Below are 14,440 nucleotides of genomic sequence, written 5' to 3'. Positions count from 1 at the left end.
CGGAAGCAGACGCTGCTTCATTACATCGTGCGGGTGATCCAGGAGAAATACTCCGACCTCACAAACTTCGCCAATGACCTGCACTTCCTGGAAAAAGCAGCAGCAGGTGCTGAGCCAGAGGGTTCTGGGCAAGGGGAGAAATTTACAGCGAAGGATGGGGTGCAGCTCCCTCCCTTTGACCATGGGAATGTGCCAGAGGGGATAATAATACCCTTAAAATACATACAGTGGTACCTCAGGTTACATACGCTTTAGATTAGATACGCTTCAGGTTACAGATGCCGCTAACCCAGAAATAGTGCTTCAGGTTAAGAACTTTGCTTCAGGATAAGAACAGAAATCGTAAGGAAGGATAACAACAGGAAGATTTAAAGAAGGAACTATTGGAAACTCAAGGCAGTAGAAACATAAGATGATTAGAACCCCACTGAACTTGAAGCATGGGAAGCCCCAACAAAAAAATTATAATTTGGCAGAATATTTGGACAATATGATATGTATTTGTATAATTTGGAATACTTAATGTGATTTGATTGGATTGTTATAATGGAAAATTTAATTAAAAATATTTTTTTTTAAAAAAGAGAGAACAGAAATCGTGCTCCAGCGGTGCGGCGGCAGCAGGAGGCCCCATTAGCTAAAGTGGTGCTTCAGGTTAAGAACAGTTTCAGGTTAAGAACAGACCTCTGGAATGAATTAAGTACTTAACCTGAGGTACCACTGTATTCTGAAGTTCCCCCTAGGTAGAAGGGTTACCTGGAGCCACGGCAGCTCGATTGGGCCTGCTTCGCCTCACGCTTCCTTCTCTCTTGGCTCTTGCAGTATCCCTGGACAGTGTGCTCCAAGATGTGCGGGGCCTACAGAAGGGCATGGAGCTCACGCGCAAAGAGTTCATGCGCCAGGATGACAGCGCTGTGCTCAAGGACTTCCTCAAGGCGAACACAGAGGTGATGGAGAAGCTCCAGGCCGATGGCAAAACTGCACAGGTGAGGAGGAGGAGGAAGAAGAGAGGCGGTGCTTAGTTCAGAAGGGGATGTCATGGCAACTATTGTGGCAACTCAAAACAAGGGGAGATTTGAGCCTTAAAAAAAAAAGAGTTTGCCAGCAGCTCTTGGGGACCACTCAGTTTTCGGGCAGTGGTATAGGGGTTAGAGGGTTGCAGGTGGTGCTGTGGGTTAAACCACAGAGCCTAGGACTTGCCGATCAGAAGGTCAGCGGTTCGAATCCCCGCAACGGGGTGAGCTCCTGTTGCTCAGTCCCTGCTCCTGCTAACCTAGCAGTTCAAAAGCACGTCTTAAGTGCAAGTAGATAAATAGGTACAGCTCCGGCAGGAAGGTAAACGGTGTTTCCGTGTGCTGCTCTGGTTCGCCAGAAGCGGCTTAGTCATGCTGGCCACATGACCCGGAAGCTGTACGCCGGCTCCCTTGGCCAATAGAGCGAGATGAGCGCCGCAACCCCAGAGTCGTCCACAACTGGACCTAACGGTCAGGGGTCCCTTTACCTTTTATAGGGGTTAGAAGTATTTTCAATGCGTGACCCACTTAATGCGTCCTCAGACTGCAATGATGTCTCTCAATAGCTATCGGCTGGTGGTGTCGCATACAGATTCCAGAGAGAGTCAACAGATTTGTGGCATCTCTTTCTGCCTTTCTGTCTCACACACATACACAGAGAAGGGGGGGAACAAACTGATTTAAATCGGTCAGGACCACCGATTTGTCATCTCTGGCTTTTTAAAAAGATGAATGGAACTGAGCAGTAACGGGTGTGACTGCTCGCTGTGCTCATTTTACATACCTTTAAGCTCTCAGCTTAAGCTCAGCGCGGGTGGCGCTGTGGGTTAAACCACAGAGCCCAGGACTTGCTGATCAGAAGGTCAGCGGTTCGAATCCCCACGACGGGGTGAGCTCCCGTTGCTTGGTCCCTGCTCCTGCCAAGCTAGCAGTTCAAAAGCACATCAAAGTGCAAGTAGATAAATAGGTACCACTCCAGCGGGAAGGTAAACGGCATTTCTGTGTGCTGCTCTGGTTCACCAGAAGCGGCTTAGTCATGCTGGCCACATGACCCAGAAGCTGTATGCCGGCTCCCTTGGCCAATAAAGCGAGATGAGCGCCGCAACCCCAGAGTCAGTCTTGACTGGACCTAATGGTCAGGGGTCCCTTTACCTTGACCTTTAAGCTCTCATTGAATTGCCCGAGATTATATATATATTGCGTTGGCATTTAGCTCCACCTTTTCCCCATTTCCTCTCCACGCCCGTGTGGATGTTTGTCTCTGTGTGGATGCATCGAACTCCTTGAAAGCTTATTCCATTGTGTGTGCGTGCACGTTGTTTTTAAGGCGCCGCAAGGCTCTTTGCCATTTTTGCCAATAAAAATGAAGCCCACACACCTTGATGTCAAAGCTGACATCATCCATGGGTTCCCAAAGAGAAGAGGCTCATTGCACAGGGCAGCCGATAAATATAAGAAACAAATTTGAGGCAATGTGTCACTGCTGACACAGCCGCCGCCCCGAGATTCAGGGTTGTGACTCTGTGGGGTTTTCTCTTTCTTTCTCTACAGGAAGCCTACGAGTCGACAGTGGAGTATTTCGGGGAAAACCCCAAGACTACCCCTCCGACAATGTTCTTCCCTACCTTTGTGCGCTTCGTCAAGGCATACAAGGTAAGACTCTTGCCTTTAGCTTGGGTTCAGCCTGTTTATTGACTGTGAGCCACACTCCTTGTGTCCCATATTTATTTGCGTCGGGAAGATTCTAAATACCAACCAACTTTTGTAAAGATTGCCAACATAATGCAGACGGGGGACTTTGAATTCTTAAATCATGTTATGTGAATTCTAAGTGTTGAGGATTATTGTAGTAGTTACAGGGTCAATAAAATGTGTTGCAGTGGTAGGCCACACACACGAGGCCACTGTCTTCCAAATAGTTTAGTTTACTGAAATAGTTCAGTTCAGAGAAGTTTTTAATGTTTGATGTTTTATCGTGTTTTTAATATTCTGTTGGGAGCTGCCCAGAGTGGCTGGGGAAACCCAGCCAGACGCACGGGGTATAAATTGTTGTTGTTGTTGTTGTTAAGAATTACTGGATTGACCTAGAGTAGTCGTTCTCAGGCTTCTTTCTCTGGGCCACTCTTTCAAAATAAAAAATTGCTCACACCACACCAATTTTTTCATTTATAAGAAAAAACAAAGAGCTCCTAGCAGTGGTAGATTTATGACGGAGAACACAACTACTTTATAATTGTAGTAGAATCATAGTATTGTAGAGTTGGAAGGGGCACCGGGGTCATCTAGTCCAACCCCCTGCAATGCAGGAATATTTGGCCCAATGTGGGGCAAAATACAGTGGTACCTCGGGTTACAGACGCTTCAGGTTACAGATTCCGCTAACCCAGAAATAGTACCTCGGGTTAAGAACTTTACTTCAGGATAAGAACAGAAATCACACGGTGGCGGCACAGCGGTAGTGGGAGGCCCCATTAGCTAAAGTGGTACCTCAGGTTAAGAACAGTTTCAGGTTAAGGACCTCCAGAATGAATTAAGTTGTTAACCCGAGGTACCACTGTGTGATCATGGGACATCCAGGAAGTATAGAACAATGCAGCTACATAAGAACATAAATCATTCCCAAAAATAAAATTATAAGTGAGCCTCTTGCATATGTACCTTAAGTATGTGTACAAACTCAATGAGAGTTGTGAGCTCAAAGTGTTACTTGATGCTCGCATTTTGAAAAGTTATCTTTCCGTTTTCTGTAATTAAAAATTATATTGATGCTAGACTATACTACACTGAAATGTTAAAATGTTTTATTGTCCTTGAATCTCAATCCACACCAGTGTGGCATGCACACCCTTTGAGAACCACTGAGCTGGAGAAAGGAGAACTTCTCCCTAGTTTTTATATCCCATTTCCTAGATAGCATTTGATACGAATAACTTTAATAGAAAAAGTGACTAGCTCTTGTTGATGTTGCTACAGGGAGGCAAGGATAGGTAAGGCTCCCCTTGGGGGGAAATTCCCCACCCCCCGCCTACAAATGAGAACCATTGGTGGCCCCAGTGGGCAGTTGTAGGGCTGGAACGACAACGGCTGAATTAGCAAAAAGGTTTTCTACATCCCCACCTCTCCCCATCTTTATAAAGGACAAAGTTTGACTGTTTCAGATTGTGGAAGCAAAACAGGACTACCCAGAATGGTGGTTCTTGCAGAGGTGAAGGCCTCTCTTAAGTATGCAGAAAGATATCATTAGTTTGTAAACTAAGAAAGAAAGAAACAAATATTTTTTGAAAACTCAAGGATCACGGAGCTTCCAGAAACCACAAAATGTTGAGTATCTCTGCTGGGAAAAAGTGAAGCAGTTTAGCCAGCCTGAGACCCGAACAGCTTTTTGTATCCTGGCAATGAGAGCTGGGGGAATGTGTGTGATGAGTTTTAAAACTCTGTTCTCCGGAAAGGTGGACTTGCGAATCTGATAACTCTGTGATGTGACATGTTTGTGAGCCCTGTTGCCATCCAGTGATGTACCTGCGATTGCTTAGTGAAGCTTATTTTTCTCTCTCCCTGCCCTGAAACAAGAAAGCGGAAGAAGATATCCAGTTGTGGAAGAAGCAGGAAGCAGCGGCCAAAGTGGAAGAGGTGAACTCCCCCAACCAGGAAGAAAAGGCAGCTCCAAAGGTAGGTGTTAACATGTTGGAACACCTTTCCAAAACCATGTCTCCCTTCATCCTGCTTTTTCTCAAAATGAAAAGAGTTCTGGAATTCCCACCAGACTGTATTCAGCCATTGGATTTTGTGTTGGGGACCAAATCTAAACTCAGCCAAAAACCCTTTCTGCTCGCAGGATTCATATAACTCGTTCTGTTGTCAGAAACAGCTTTTGGCCTTTAGAGGAGGAGAGGCAGGTAAAATATATTTTTTTAAAGAAGCATTGACTTTGCTAGTCAGAGCGCTGGGCAACAGCGGCAGACGTACAGATGTATCCGATTCCCATTTGGCTCCCAAGCTTCTCTGATACGGCATCTTGCTCTTCTGAAGTGCATCCTTGCAACCACAGGTGTGGATTGCAGGGAAAATGTCTAGCTTGTTTGTCGAAAATATGGAAGCTGGGTGACTGGTGCCCATTTGCAGGAGGGAGTCCACCAGTAGCTGGCTCCAGAGCAAACTCTTCTAGGTCTGTCCTCATCCACCTTTTCAAGATCCACAAGGGCAGCACTGAGACAGAAGCTGGTAGACAGTGCTACTCCCTGGACTGATCAATAAAGTAAAGGTCAAGGACCCCTGGACAGTTAAGTCCAGTCAAAGGCAACTATGGGGTTGCGCCGCTCATCTCGCTTTCAGGCCGAGGGAGCTGGCACTTGTCCACAGACAGCTTTCTGGGTCATGTGGCCAGCATGACTAAACTGCTTCTGGCGCAACGGGACACCATGATGGAGGCCAGAGCCCACGGAAACGCCGTTTACCTTCCTGCCACAGCGGTACCTATTTATCTACTTGCACTGGCGTGCTTTTGAACTGCTAGGTTGGCAGGAGCTGGGACAGAGCAACGGGAGCTCACCCTGTTGCGGAGATTCGAACCGCCGACCTTCTGATCGGCAAGCACAAGAGGCTCCATGGTTTAGACCCCAGCGCTCCCCCTCCCCCGATCAGGCAGGCAGGCAGGCAAATGGGGTCTGGCTTAGGGCAGCCATGAGGTCAGAGGGGCACTACCCCTTTCAGTCCAATAGAGCAGCTTCCACTGTGTAAAGCTGAGAGTGGTGTATGGAGAGACCCACTGACAATCTGTTTTAGAGTGGAGTTATTATTATTTATTGAATTTATATGCCACCCTATACCTGGAGGTCTCAGGGCAGTTCACAGAATAAAATCAAGATATAAAACCACAAAATACAGAATAAAATATTTAAAAATCAACCCGATAGCCCCACCACCACACAAAACACACACACACACACAAAAACAAAACAAAACAAAACAAAACATTTTAAAGGGCATAGGATGTCAATCAGATCAACCAAAGGCCTGGTTAAAAAGGATCGTTTTTGCCTGGCGCCTAAAGGTGTATAGTGAAGGCACCTTGGGGAGAGCATTCCACAGACTGCAAAGAAAGCCCGTTCCTGTGTTGCCACCCTCTGCACCTCTTGAGGAGGAGGCACACAAATAAGGGCCTCAGAAGATGATCTCGGGGTCCGGGAGGTTCATATGGAAAGAGGCGGTCCTTGAGGTACTGCAGTCCTGAGCCGTTTTAAGGGTCAAAACCAGCATTTTGAATCCCTCCCCCCTTCCTCAAAGTGCCCCTTCGGGGAAAAAACCTAGTAAGAATTTTATATCCCATCAGATGTCAAGGGAATGAACAACTATCTGACTTTTAGAAGACATCTGAAGGCAATCCTGTATGGGGAAATTGTTAATGTCTAATGTTTTACCATTTTTTATGTGCTGTAAGCCACCCAGGGGGGTATAAATAATAAATTATTATTATTATTATTAATTATTATTATTATTATTATTAATTTTACTGTTTAACGGAGGGTTTGATATATTTTCTGGCTCATATTTGTTGTAGGGTTTTTTGTACTTTTTAATACCGTTTCACAATTATTTTTCAGACTTGTGGCTTTTTTGTTCTCGATTCCTGTGCTACGCTAGTTTGCCATGTAGCAATTGCAGTGTGCAATATTACAATAAGAGGACTGGGGGGAAACTTTATGGATGCAATGTTTCCTACAGTTTGCGATAGTATTTCTCAGCGATTTAAATGTGACCAAGCCTTCTGTACTTTGTCACAAAAAGCAGGTTTTCCAGGTGACTTATTTTGGCAAGTGTCAAAGTAATAATTTATGGTGTATTGCTGTCAATATTCACTTTGAATTAAAATATATATTGCAGCAAAAATATAAAAAATCTGCTGCCTTAAGCCCCTGGGAACAGAATGGGTAAAAAACAATTTACAAAATCGAACAATGGATGGTATTCGGCAGCGACAAGCAGCAAACTGGTTTCCCCCCCTATATCTAGTACCTTGGACAGCTGCCTGATGGGTAGGCCGGTCCTGCGAAGAGAAATATCGTCTTCTCTTGGTACATGCGTAACCACAGCAACCGCTTCTCTCTCTTGGCAGTCTCCCACCCACAAGGCCAAGCGGCAGCAGATGGACCTCATTTCTGAGCTGAAGAAGAAGCAGCTGGTGAAGGAGCCCCTCATTTACGAGGAGAAAGATGGAGCCATTGAGGACATTATTACAGGTGAGGAGGAAGGAGGCCATTTGTTTTACCAGCGGGCTTTGAAGTCTCGGCAGATCCTCCGCAGAGGGCCGGCGATGGGCTGGGCAAAGTGGGAGCTGCATGGAATCGTAGCACCCGAGGGAAGCAACTTCCCGGGGACTTCTGAGCTGTGCAATTTGGGGTGGCTCGGTTGGTAAAGCGCGAAACTCTTAACCTCAGGGTCACGGGTTAAGAGCCCCACATTGGGCAAACAGATTCCTGCATTAGAGGGGCTTGTACTAGAGTGACCCACTCTACAATTCTACAGTGAGGGAGAAAAGTATTTGATCCCCTGCTAAATTTGCCCGTTTGCCCTCTGACAAAGAAATGACCAGTCCATAATTGTAACGGTAGGTTTATTGTAGCTGTGAGAGACAGAATCACAACAGGAAAACCCCCAGAAACCCAGAAGACAAAAGTCAGAGATTGATGTGCAGTATAATGCGTGAAATAAGTATTTTATCCCTTTGCAAAAGATGACTTAGTACTTGGTGGCAAAACCCTTGCTGGCAATTACAGAGGTCAGACGTTTCTTGTAGGTGGCCACCAGGTTTGCACACATGTCAGGAGGTATTTTGTCCCACTCCTCTTTGCAGATCCTCTCCAAGTCAGTAAGATTTCGAGGCTGATGTGTAGCTACTCAAACCTTCAGCTCCCTCCACAGATTTTCGATGGGATTAAGGTCTGGAGACTGGCTTGGCCACTCCAGGACCTTAATGTGCTTCTTCTTGAGCCACTCCTTTGTTGCCTTTGGGTCATTGTCATGCTGGAATACCCATCCTCAACCCATTTTCAATGCCCTGGGGCTGAGGGAAGGAGGTGCTCACCCAAGATTTGACGATACATGGTCCCATTCATCGTCCCTTCGATGTGGTGAAGGTGTCCTGTCCCCTTAGCAGAAAAACATCCCCCAAGCATATGTCCCCCTCCATGTTTGACGGTGGGGATGGCGTTCTTGGGGTCGTAGGCAGCATTCCTCCTCCTCCAAACACGGCGAGTTGAGTTGATGCCAAAGAGCTCAATTTTGGACTCATCTGACCACACTTTCACGCAGTTCTTCTCTGAGTCATTCAGATGTGCATTGGCAAACTGCAGACATGTGCTGTCTTGAGCAAGATCTCAGTCCTTCACAGCATAGTGTGTTACCAACTGTTTTCATGGTGACTATGGTCCCAGCTGAGGGATGCGGGTGGCACTGTGGGTTAAACCACAGAGCCTAGGGCTTGCCGATCAGAAGGTCGGTGGTTCGAATCCCCACGACGGGGTGAGCTCCCGTTGCTCAGTCCCTGCTCCTGCCAACCTAGCAGTTCGAAAGCACGTCAAAGTGAAAGTAGATAAAATAGATACTGCTCCGGCAGGAAGGTAAACAGTGTTTCTGTGCGCTGCTCTGGTTCGCCAGAAGCGGCTTAGTCATGCTGGCCACATGACCCGGAAGCTGTACGCCGGCTCCCTCGGCCAGTAAAGCGAGATGAGCGCCGCAACCCCAGAGTCGGCCACGACTGGACCTAATGGTCAGGGGTCCCTTTACCATGGTCCCAGCTGCCCTGAGATCATTGACAAGTCCCGTCCCCCCCGTGTAGTTCTGGGCTGCTTCATCACTGTTCTCCTGGTTATTGCAACTCCACGAGATGAGATCTTGCATGGAGCCCCAGACCATATCCAGGGAAGGATAAGAGGCAATCACAGGCTGTACTGTGTGATCCAAGGACGCTCTGCTGAGCGCGCACACACACACCAGCCCTTATTTGGCTGAGACCACACCATGCCTTTTTGGGAGCAAATATTTGCCAGTGTACAGTTCTAACCAGCCTGCATGTCTGGGCTACACATTTAATTTCCATCGTTGCAGATCTGGGCTCTCCAAGCCGTTGGCCATTAGTGGGCATCCTTAATTTTTCTTCTCCCCAACCCACCTGCTTGTTTATTACATATGTATCCCACCTTTTCTCCAGATTGCTTATGGCAGTGGGATACACAGTTCTTTTCTCTCCCATTCCCATCCAATTCCTACAGCAAAACCCTGTGAAGTCGGTTAAGCTGAGAGACAAGCGACTTCTGATGCCTTTCCCCACCTTGCCAATGCCCAGACACACCACACAAACACACATCACCTGCAAAACTAGGTGGGGCTGTAAGAGAGGTTTTCTGCTGCTGTTGCTGCTGCTTTTTGCCTGTTCCATGGAGTCCCACTCACCTGTTGTTATACCCTCCTTAGGCCTTTCTGCTCTTTTTGCAAACCAGCTTGTCTGCTTTTACTAATCGCTGCAGGGCCCAGAACTCTTTCTAAGCACACTCATGTCTTTTTTTTCCTGCCCAAAGATTCTCAAAGGGTACATCTACACCACAGACTTAAACTGGCAGAACAGAACTGCAGGGGTGGAGAGGTTTTGTAGACAGGGCAGAGGGGTAGGGCAGGCTGTCGAACCTCCAACAGAGATTTGTTAGTGCTCTCAATGAATTTCAATTTCCAGGATTATTTAGAGAGAAGCCGTGAGATACTAACTGCTGTGGAATGCAGAGATGCCGTTTAGAGGCTCGGTGCCTCTTGGTAGAGACCTCCTCCTTGGTTGCTTTGGGACTTTTACTTGCTTGCTTTACTTGCCCTTTGTCTCTCTTCCTCTTCTTAATCTCCTTGCCTTTCCCTCCGGCACTATTCTTTACTTAGCACTGAAGACCGTTCCTTTCACTGCTCGGACGGGCAAGCGCTCTTCTCGCCTCTTCTGCGACGCCAGTTTCAATGAAGAGAGCCCACTGTAGCTTGTGGCTCTAGGTAACGTGCTGTATCAAAGGCACAATGGTGGATTTATGTAGCCGAGGGGTGGGGAGCGCGGCAGGTAAAGGTGGCATCCTGAAACGACTCCTTCCAGCGCTGGGATGAGCCCTGCAATTGCTGAAGCATCTAGCCAGGCATTTGAGTGAATATGTGAACGGGAGTTCAAACTGTGTGTGTGTGTGCATACAATCAGTGTTAGGGCTGGGTGATATATGGTTTTCAACAATGTGATATATAACCAGCTAAACATCACAATAGACTGATATATCACGGTGTCTGAAATAAGGATGAAGCGATGGAGAGGCTTCACAGTTTTTCCTGTACTGTGATTTTTGCCGGCACCTGCCCTTGCGATTCACTGCCCCCTGTATGAGGCAGGAGATTGCTGAGCCGGCAGAGTTAACAGGAGCTGCAGGAATTGAGAGAAGCAGTGGCTGGCTTAATGTTTCCCCCCCACATCGTGATTTTTGCATAGCACACACCCGCACACCACGATTCACAATGCATTGCCAGGTCAAAAATTCTGAAAAGCAGTTATCACGATATGGACTTCAGGCTTCTCAGGGCAGTAAACCTTTTAGGTCTGAAAGTGAGATGTGTCTCCAATTTTAAGTAAATAAAAAAGGGAAGATCACACTGCATGCAGCAGGGTGTTTCTTTCATTTCCCTAGTTTTTGAATGAAAAGCAGCCTTGAAGGCTGCCATCAGGAACAGAGGAGTGGGTGCCAAGAATGTGCCGAACGCTCAAATTGGGGCGGTCATTCCTGGATCTTTTTTTCCAGTCGGTGGGAAAAGCAGTTGTGGGGGGCAGGGAAGAAAGCAATTTTGAGAAGGATGGGAAAAGAGTTAAGCAAGTTCACTCTACTCCTCTTGGTGGTCGCCTCCGAGGTTGTATTTCAATGTAAAAGTCAGGGGAGGGGAACACACCACTGCGCGTCCTGCATTACAGAAGTTTTAGGGAGAAACCAGCACAGGGCAAATCGAATAGCTAAGCATGTCTGAATGCATGCACCCGAAACAATTAACTAGGTGTTTTGCTTTTTCTCGTGGCAGGCCTGCGCAACCAGCCGTACCGGCGGGGGGACACCGGTCGGCACAGCGCCAGGAAACGGGCCGTGGGGCAGACGCTGCAGGTGACTGCCGACATCTCGCTGTGACAGCCCCGAATGAGAACAGCAAGCTAGCCAAGCCTTGGTTTGGGGGTGCGAAGCAAGGACTGGGGGCGTTCCTGGCCGACGGGCTTGGACCAAAAGCTCCTCACAACCAAGGAACGACAAAAACTCAGGGCAGGACGATCCCTTTCCTCCTCCTCCTCCGCTTTTAAAGCCATTTGTGGGCTTATGCGCACAACAGCCCTGCCAATTCTCCTGCCCACGGGGATCAACGCTGCTTCGTTTTGAACTTCGTTTTCTCGGCCACGTCGGACGGCCCTAAGGTGGAACTATGGCAGGGGCTGCTCTGCCAACTAGGACAGCAGGTGGTTCTGGAAGGCGAGTCCAGCCATTGCAACACCAAGCCAAGAACAGTACCTTCCACAGCCTGGAATGTTTGCGACTGCAGACTCCCTCTGGAGGGAGGAAGCGGAACCCACAGGGTCTCGATTCCTCCTCCCAGCTTGCCCTGGTCCCTTTCCCCCGCCTCATCCAGCTGGGCCATTTCAGTCTGCTCTAATCCTCCACTTCCTCCTCCGGCCTGGAGAAGACAGCCAGTGTTTGCAGGCCAGTTTTCTCCCATCTGACATGAACGGTGCTGTTTGATCCGAGCGAGTAGTCGTGCGCTTGTAGGAAGGTTACTTGCCCAGGAATGTGTAACCTCAGGATCATTTAAGCCACTGAAGTGGTGCAACGAGGGGGTCCACAAGGACTTTGCCAGGGGGGTGGGGGGCAGCAAGCACCCTGTACAAAACAGCTCCAGCACTTTTTAAACCTCCTTGGACAGGTGCCACGACCGCCTTGGCCTTGTAGGACACAAACGGCAGGCAGCACTTCAGGTTTATGCTGTAGAGAGGGCTAACAGCCTGTGTAGTTTTCTCCCTTTGCAACATTTCGGCTGGCACAGGATGCCTGGGATTGCAGTCTTAAGCCCCTACCAAGGCTGTCGTGGTTCTAGATGACCCAGGAGTCTCTGCTGCCCTCCATATTTTCATGAGGGCAACGAGACGAGAGTTTGATCAGTGCACCTAAGCAATCAGAGTTGTCCTTCCTTTCAAGGCTCCCCACCACCACCTGAAGTCACTCCCCTCGTGCACGTCGTAAGATGGGAAGTGCCCAGCCGCTAAGGAGGAAAGAAGACTGGGCTCTAAGCAGGAGACGTAAATCTTCCTAAGTATGTTTGGTTAAAGTTATGAATATAATTTTGGCTTCTTATTCTAGCACAACGGCCATCCCTAGGAAGCAGTTGCGGTCCGTGGAACAGTCTCTCAGGATTTAAGTATTTGGCACAGGCGGCACTTTGGCATTTTTGAAACCAACACGCTCTGACGCAGAGAAGCTCAGAGGCTTCGTGACAATCAAAACAGGGGAGCAAAGTTGCTTTTCTTTTTCTTGCCACGTGGTGTCGCCATTTCTGCGGGGTTTTCCACCGGTGCTTTTTCTCCAACCTGTGCCCTGGGTTCTAGTCTCTTCCCGCCCCCCCAAGAACTAAAAGTAGAGGTAATTAGGTCAACCAGGTGATACCCGCTATAATTTCCAAGAGCACAATGGGGTGGTTCCTCTCCCCGCCCACCCCCCAAGGAATCTAAGCAGCAAATGAATTTGTAGATGGGGTAAGATTTCTGCCCCAAGGGTCAGGCTGTCCGATGGACTCTGCATCATGGAGCCACTTTGCTTACAAAGGCAGACCCAAGGGGTAAGCTCACCTTGCTTTGAAGCAAGGGGGCGATCCTAACAGACCCAGGATGTAACGTCTTTCGGCAGCTCTGTGGGTTCCCAGTGGACAAGGGCACTTGCAAGTTGAGCATCTGCTCTCCCCCTTGTTCTTTACAGTTCATGCCTTTTTTCTTATCTGGGGGTGGGGAGGGGAGATTGTGAAAACTCCAAAAGGGATACAGCTCATCCCATCCACCCCAGCACAAATCCAGGCCCCCTGGGACGGATTCTGCCTACAGGGGATGTTGGTAGGCAAAGAGCTGCATTCCTACCCTGTTCACCCCAGCATGCAAGCTTTGCAGCAATAAATGCATATTGACCTGCAGACCTAACAGCCCCCCCTGTTCCGTCTCAGCTGGAAAGGAACAATTTCTTTAAAAGTCATGCAAAAGTCAACACCCTACTCTTCATCTGCTCATCCGGCTTTAGCCTTCGAGCTGCACACCCGCTTAGAAACTCCCGGTTTAGACTTAGGCTAACATTTGCTTTCTCCTGTAACCTTAAAAGCAGCTTAAAGAAAAGAAAAACAATCACAGCATATACACTCAGAACAGAAACCTTGGACACTGTTTCATCACACACTTTTGGGGGCGGGTGGGCGGGGGGAGAAGGGGATATTAGGAAAAGAATTGAATGTGCAACCTATTGTTTTTAGAAATGCCTTGAATCATGGAGGGGAGGACCAAAACGCCCCTGTATGATTGCTATTTGTATACATTATTTTTATATATGGTTATGTGAATTGCATTTAATCCAAAGCGAGTTAACCATGAGAGCAAATAATAAATGTATTCTAAAGATGCAAAAGGTGCCTGTGTTCAAAGAGTGTGCCGGTAGTCTGCTGGAGGGCAAAGACCTTCATAAGGTACATGCAATTTTTAAGCTCCCCCCCCCCCCCCCCAGGCTGCCTCTGCTGCAGGGTCCACTAAAAAATCAATTTGCCCACAGCAGTAGAATGCTGTTGCTTGCACCCCTTGTGATTGCGGCTTCTCAGTACACTTGTACCTTGGAAGCTGAACGGAAATCGTTCCAGAAGTCCGTTCAACTTCCAAAACATTCGGAAACCAAAGCGTGGCTTCTGAGTGGCTGCAGGAAGCTCCTGCAGCCAATCAGAAGCCGCGCTAAACGTTTGGGTTCCAAAGAATGTTTGCAAACCAGAACACTCACTTCCCAGTTTGCAGCATTCGGGAGCCAAAATGTTTGGTTTGCAAGGTGTTCGGGATCCAAGGTACGACTGTATGTCCATCCAAAATTCAGAGCAGGGAGCGGTGCAGGGGTACACAGTTGGCTGAGGCTACCCACATTACAATCTTTTCTACGCACAGTATTTCAAATGTGAAATCTCTTCATGCACCTTTTTTACCACATTGCAACACAACACGAAGAGTTAGTTATACATTTACTTATTAGGCGCTAGAGAACGGACAATAGGGAGTGTCTATATGTGCCTGTTTTGTAGTCTTTCTAATAGAAATCCAGCTAATTAATTTAGCATGCTGGATGGACTCAATGGACATTTTAATTTGGGCGGTG

General features: G+C 47.9%; 1 protein-coding gene across 1 annotated transcript in view; it reads left to right on the top strand.

The window, feature by feature from the left end:
• The window catches only part of FMNL1 (formin like 1), a 131,067-nt gene extending 119,741 nt beyond the window's left edge, over positions 1-11,326 (top strand). Inside the window, exon 27 of the mRNA XM_080976538.1 lies at positions 11,094-11,326. Coding sequence (XP_080832664.1) covers positions 11,094-11,197 — 104 coding nt within the window. The 3' untranslated portion in view covers positions 11,198-11,326. The remainder of the gene's footprint in view (positions 1-11,093) is intronic.
• Positions 11,327-14,440: the final 3,114 nt, after the last annotated feature.

Source organism: Podarcis pityusensis (assembly GCF_964106645.2).
Source record: "Podarcis pityusensis genome assembly, chromosome: 13".
In the NCBI taxonomy this organism is placed as follows: Eukaryota; Metazoa; Chordata; class Lepidosauria; order Squamata; family Lacertidae; genus Podarcis; species Podarcis pityusensis.
The sequence above is the reverse complement of the archived record's forward strand: the minus strand, read 5'-3'. Positions and strand labels throughout refer to the sequence as shown.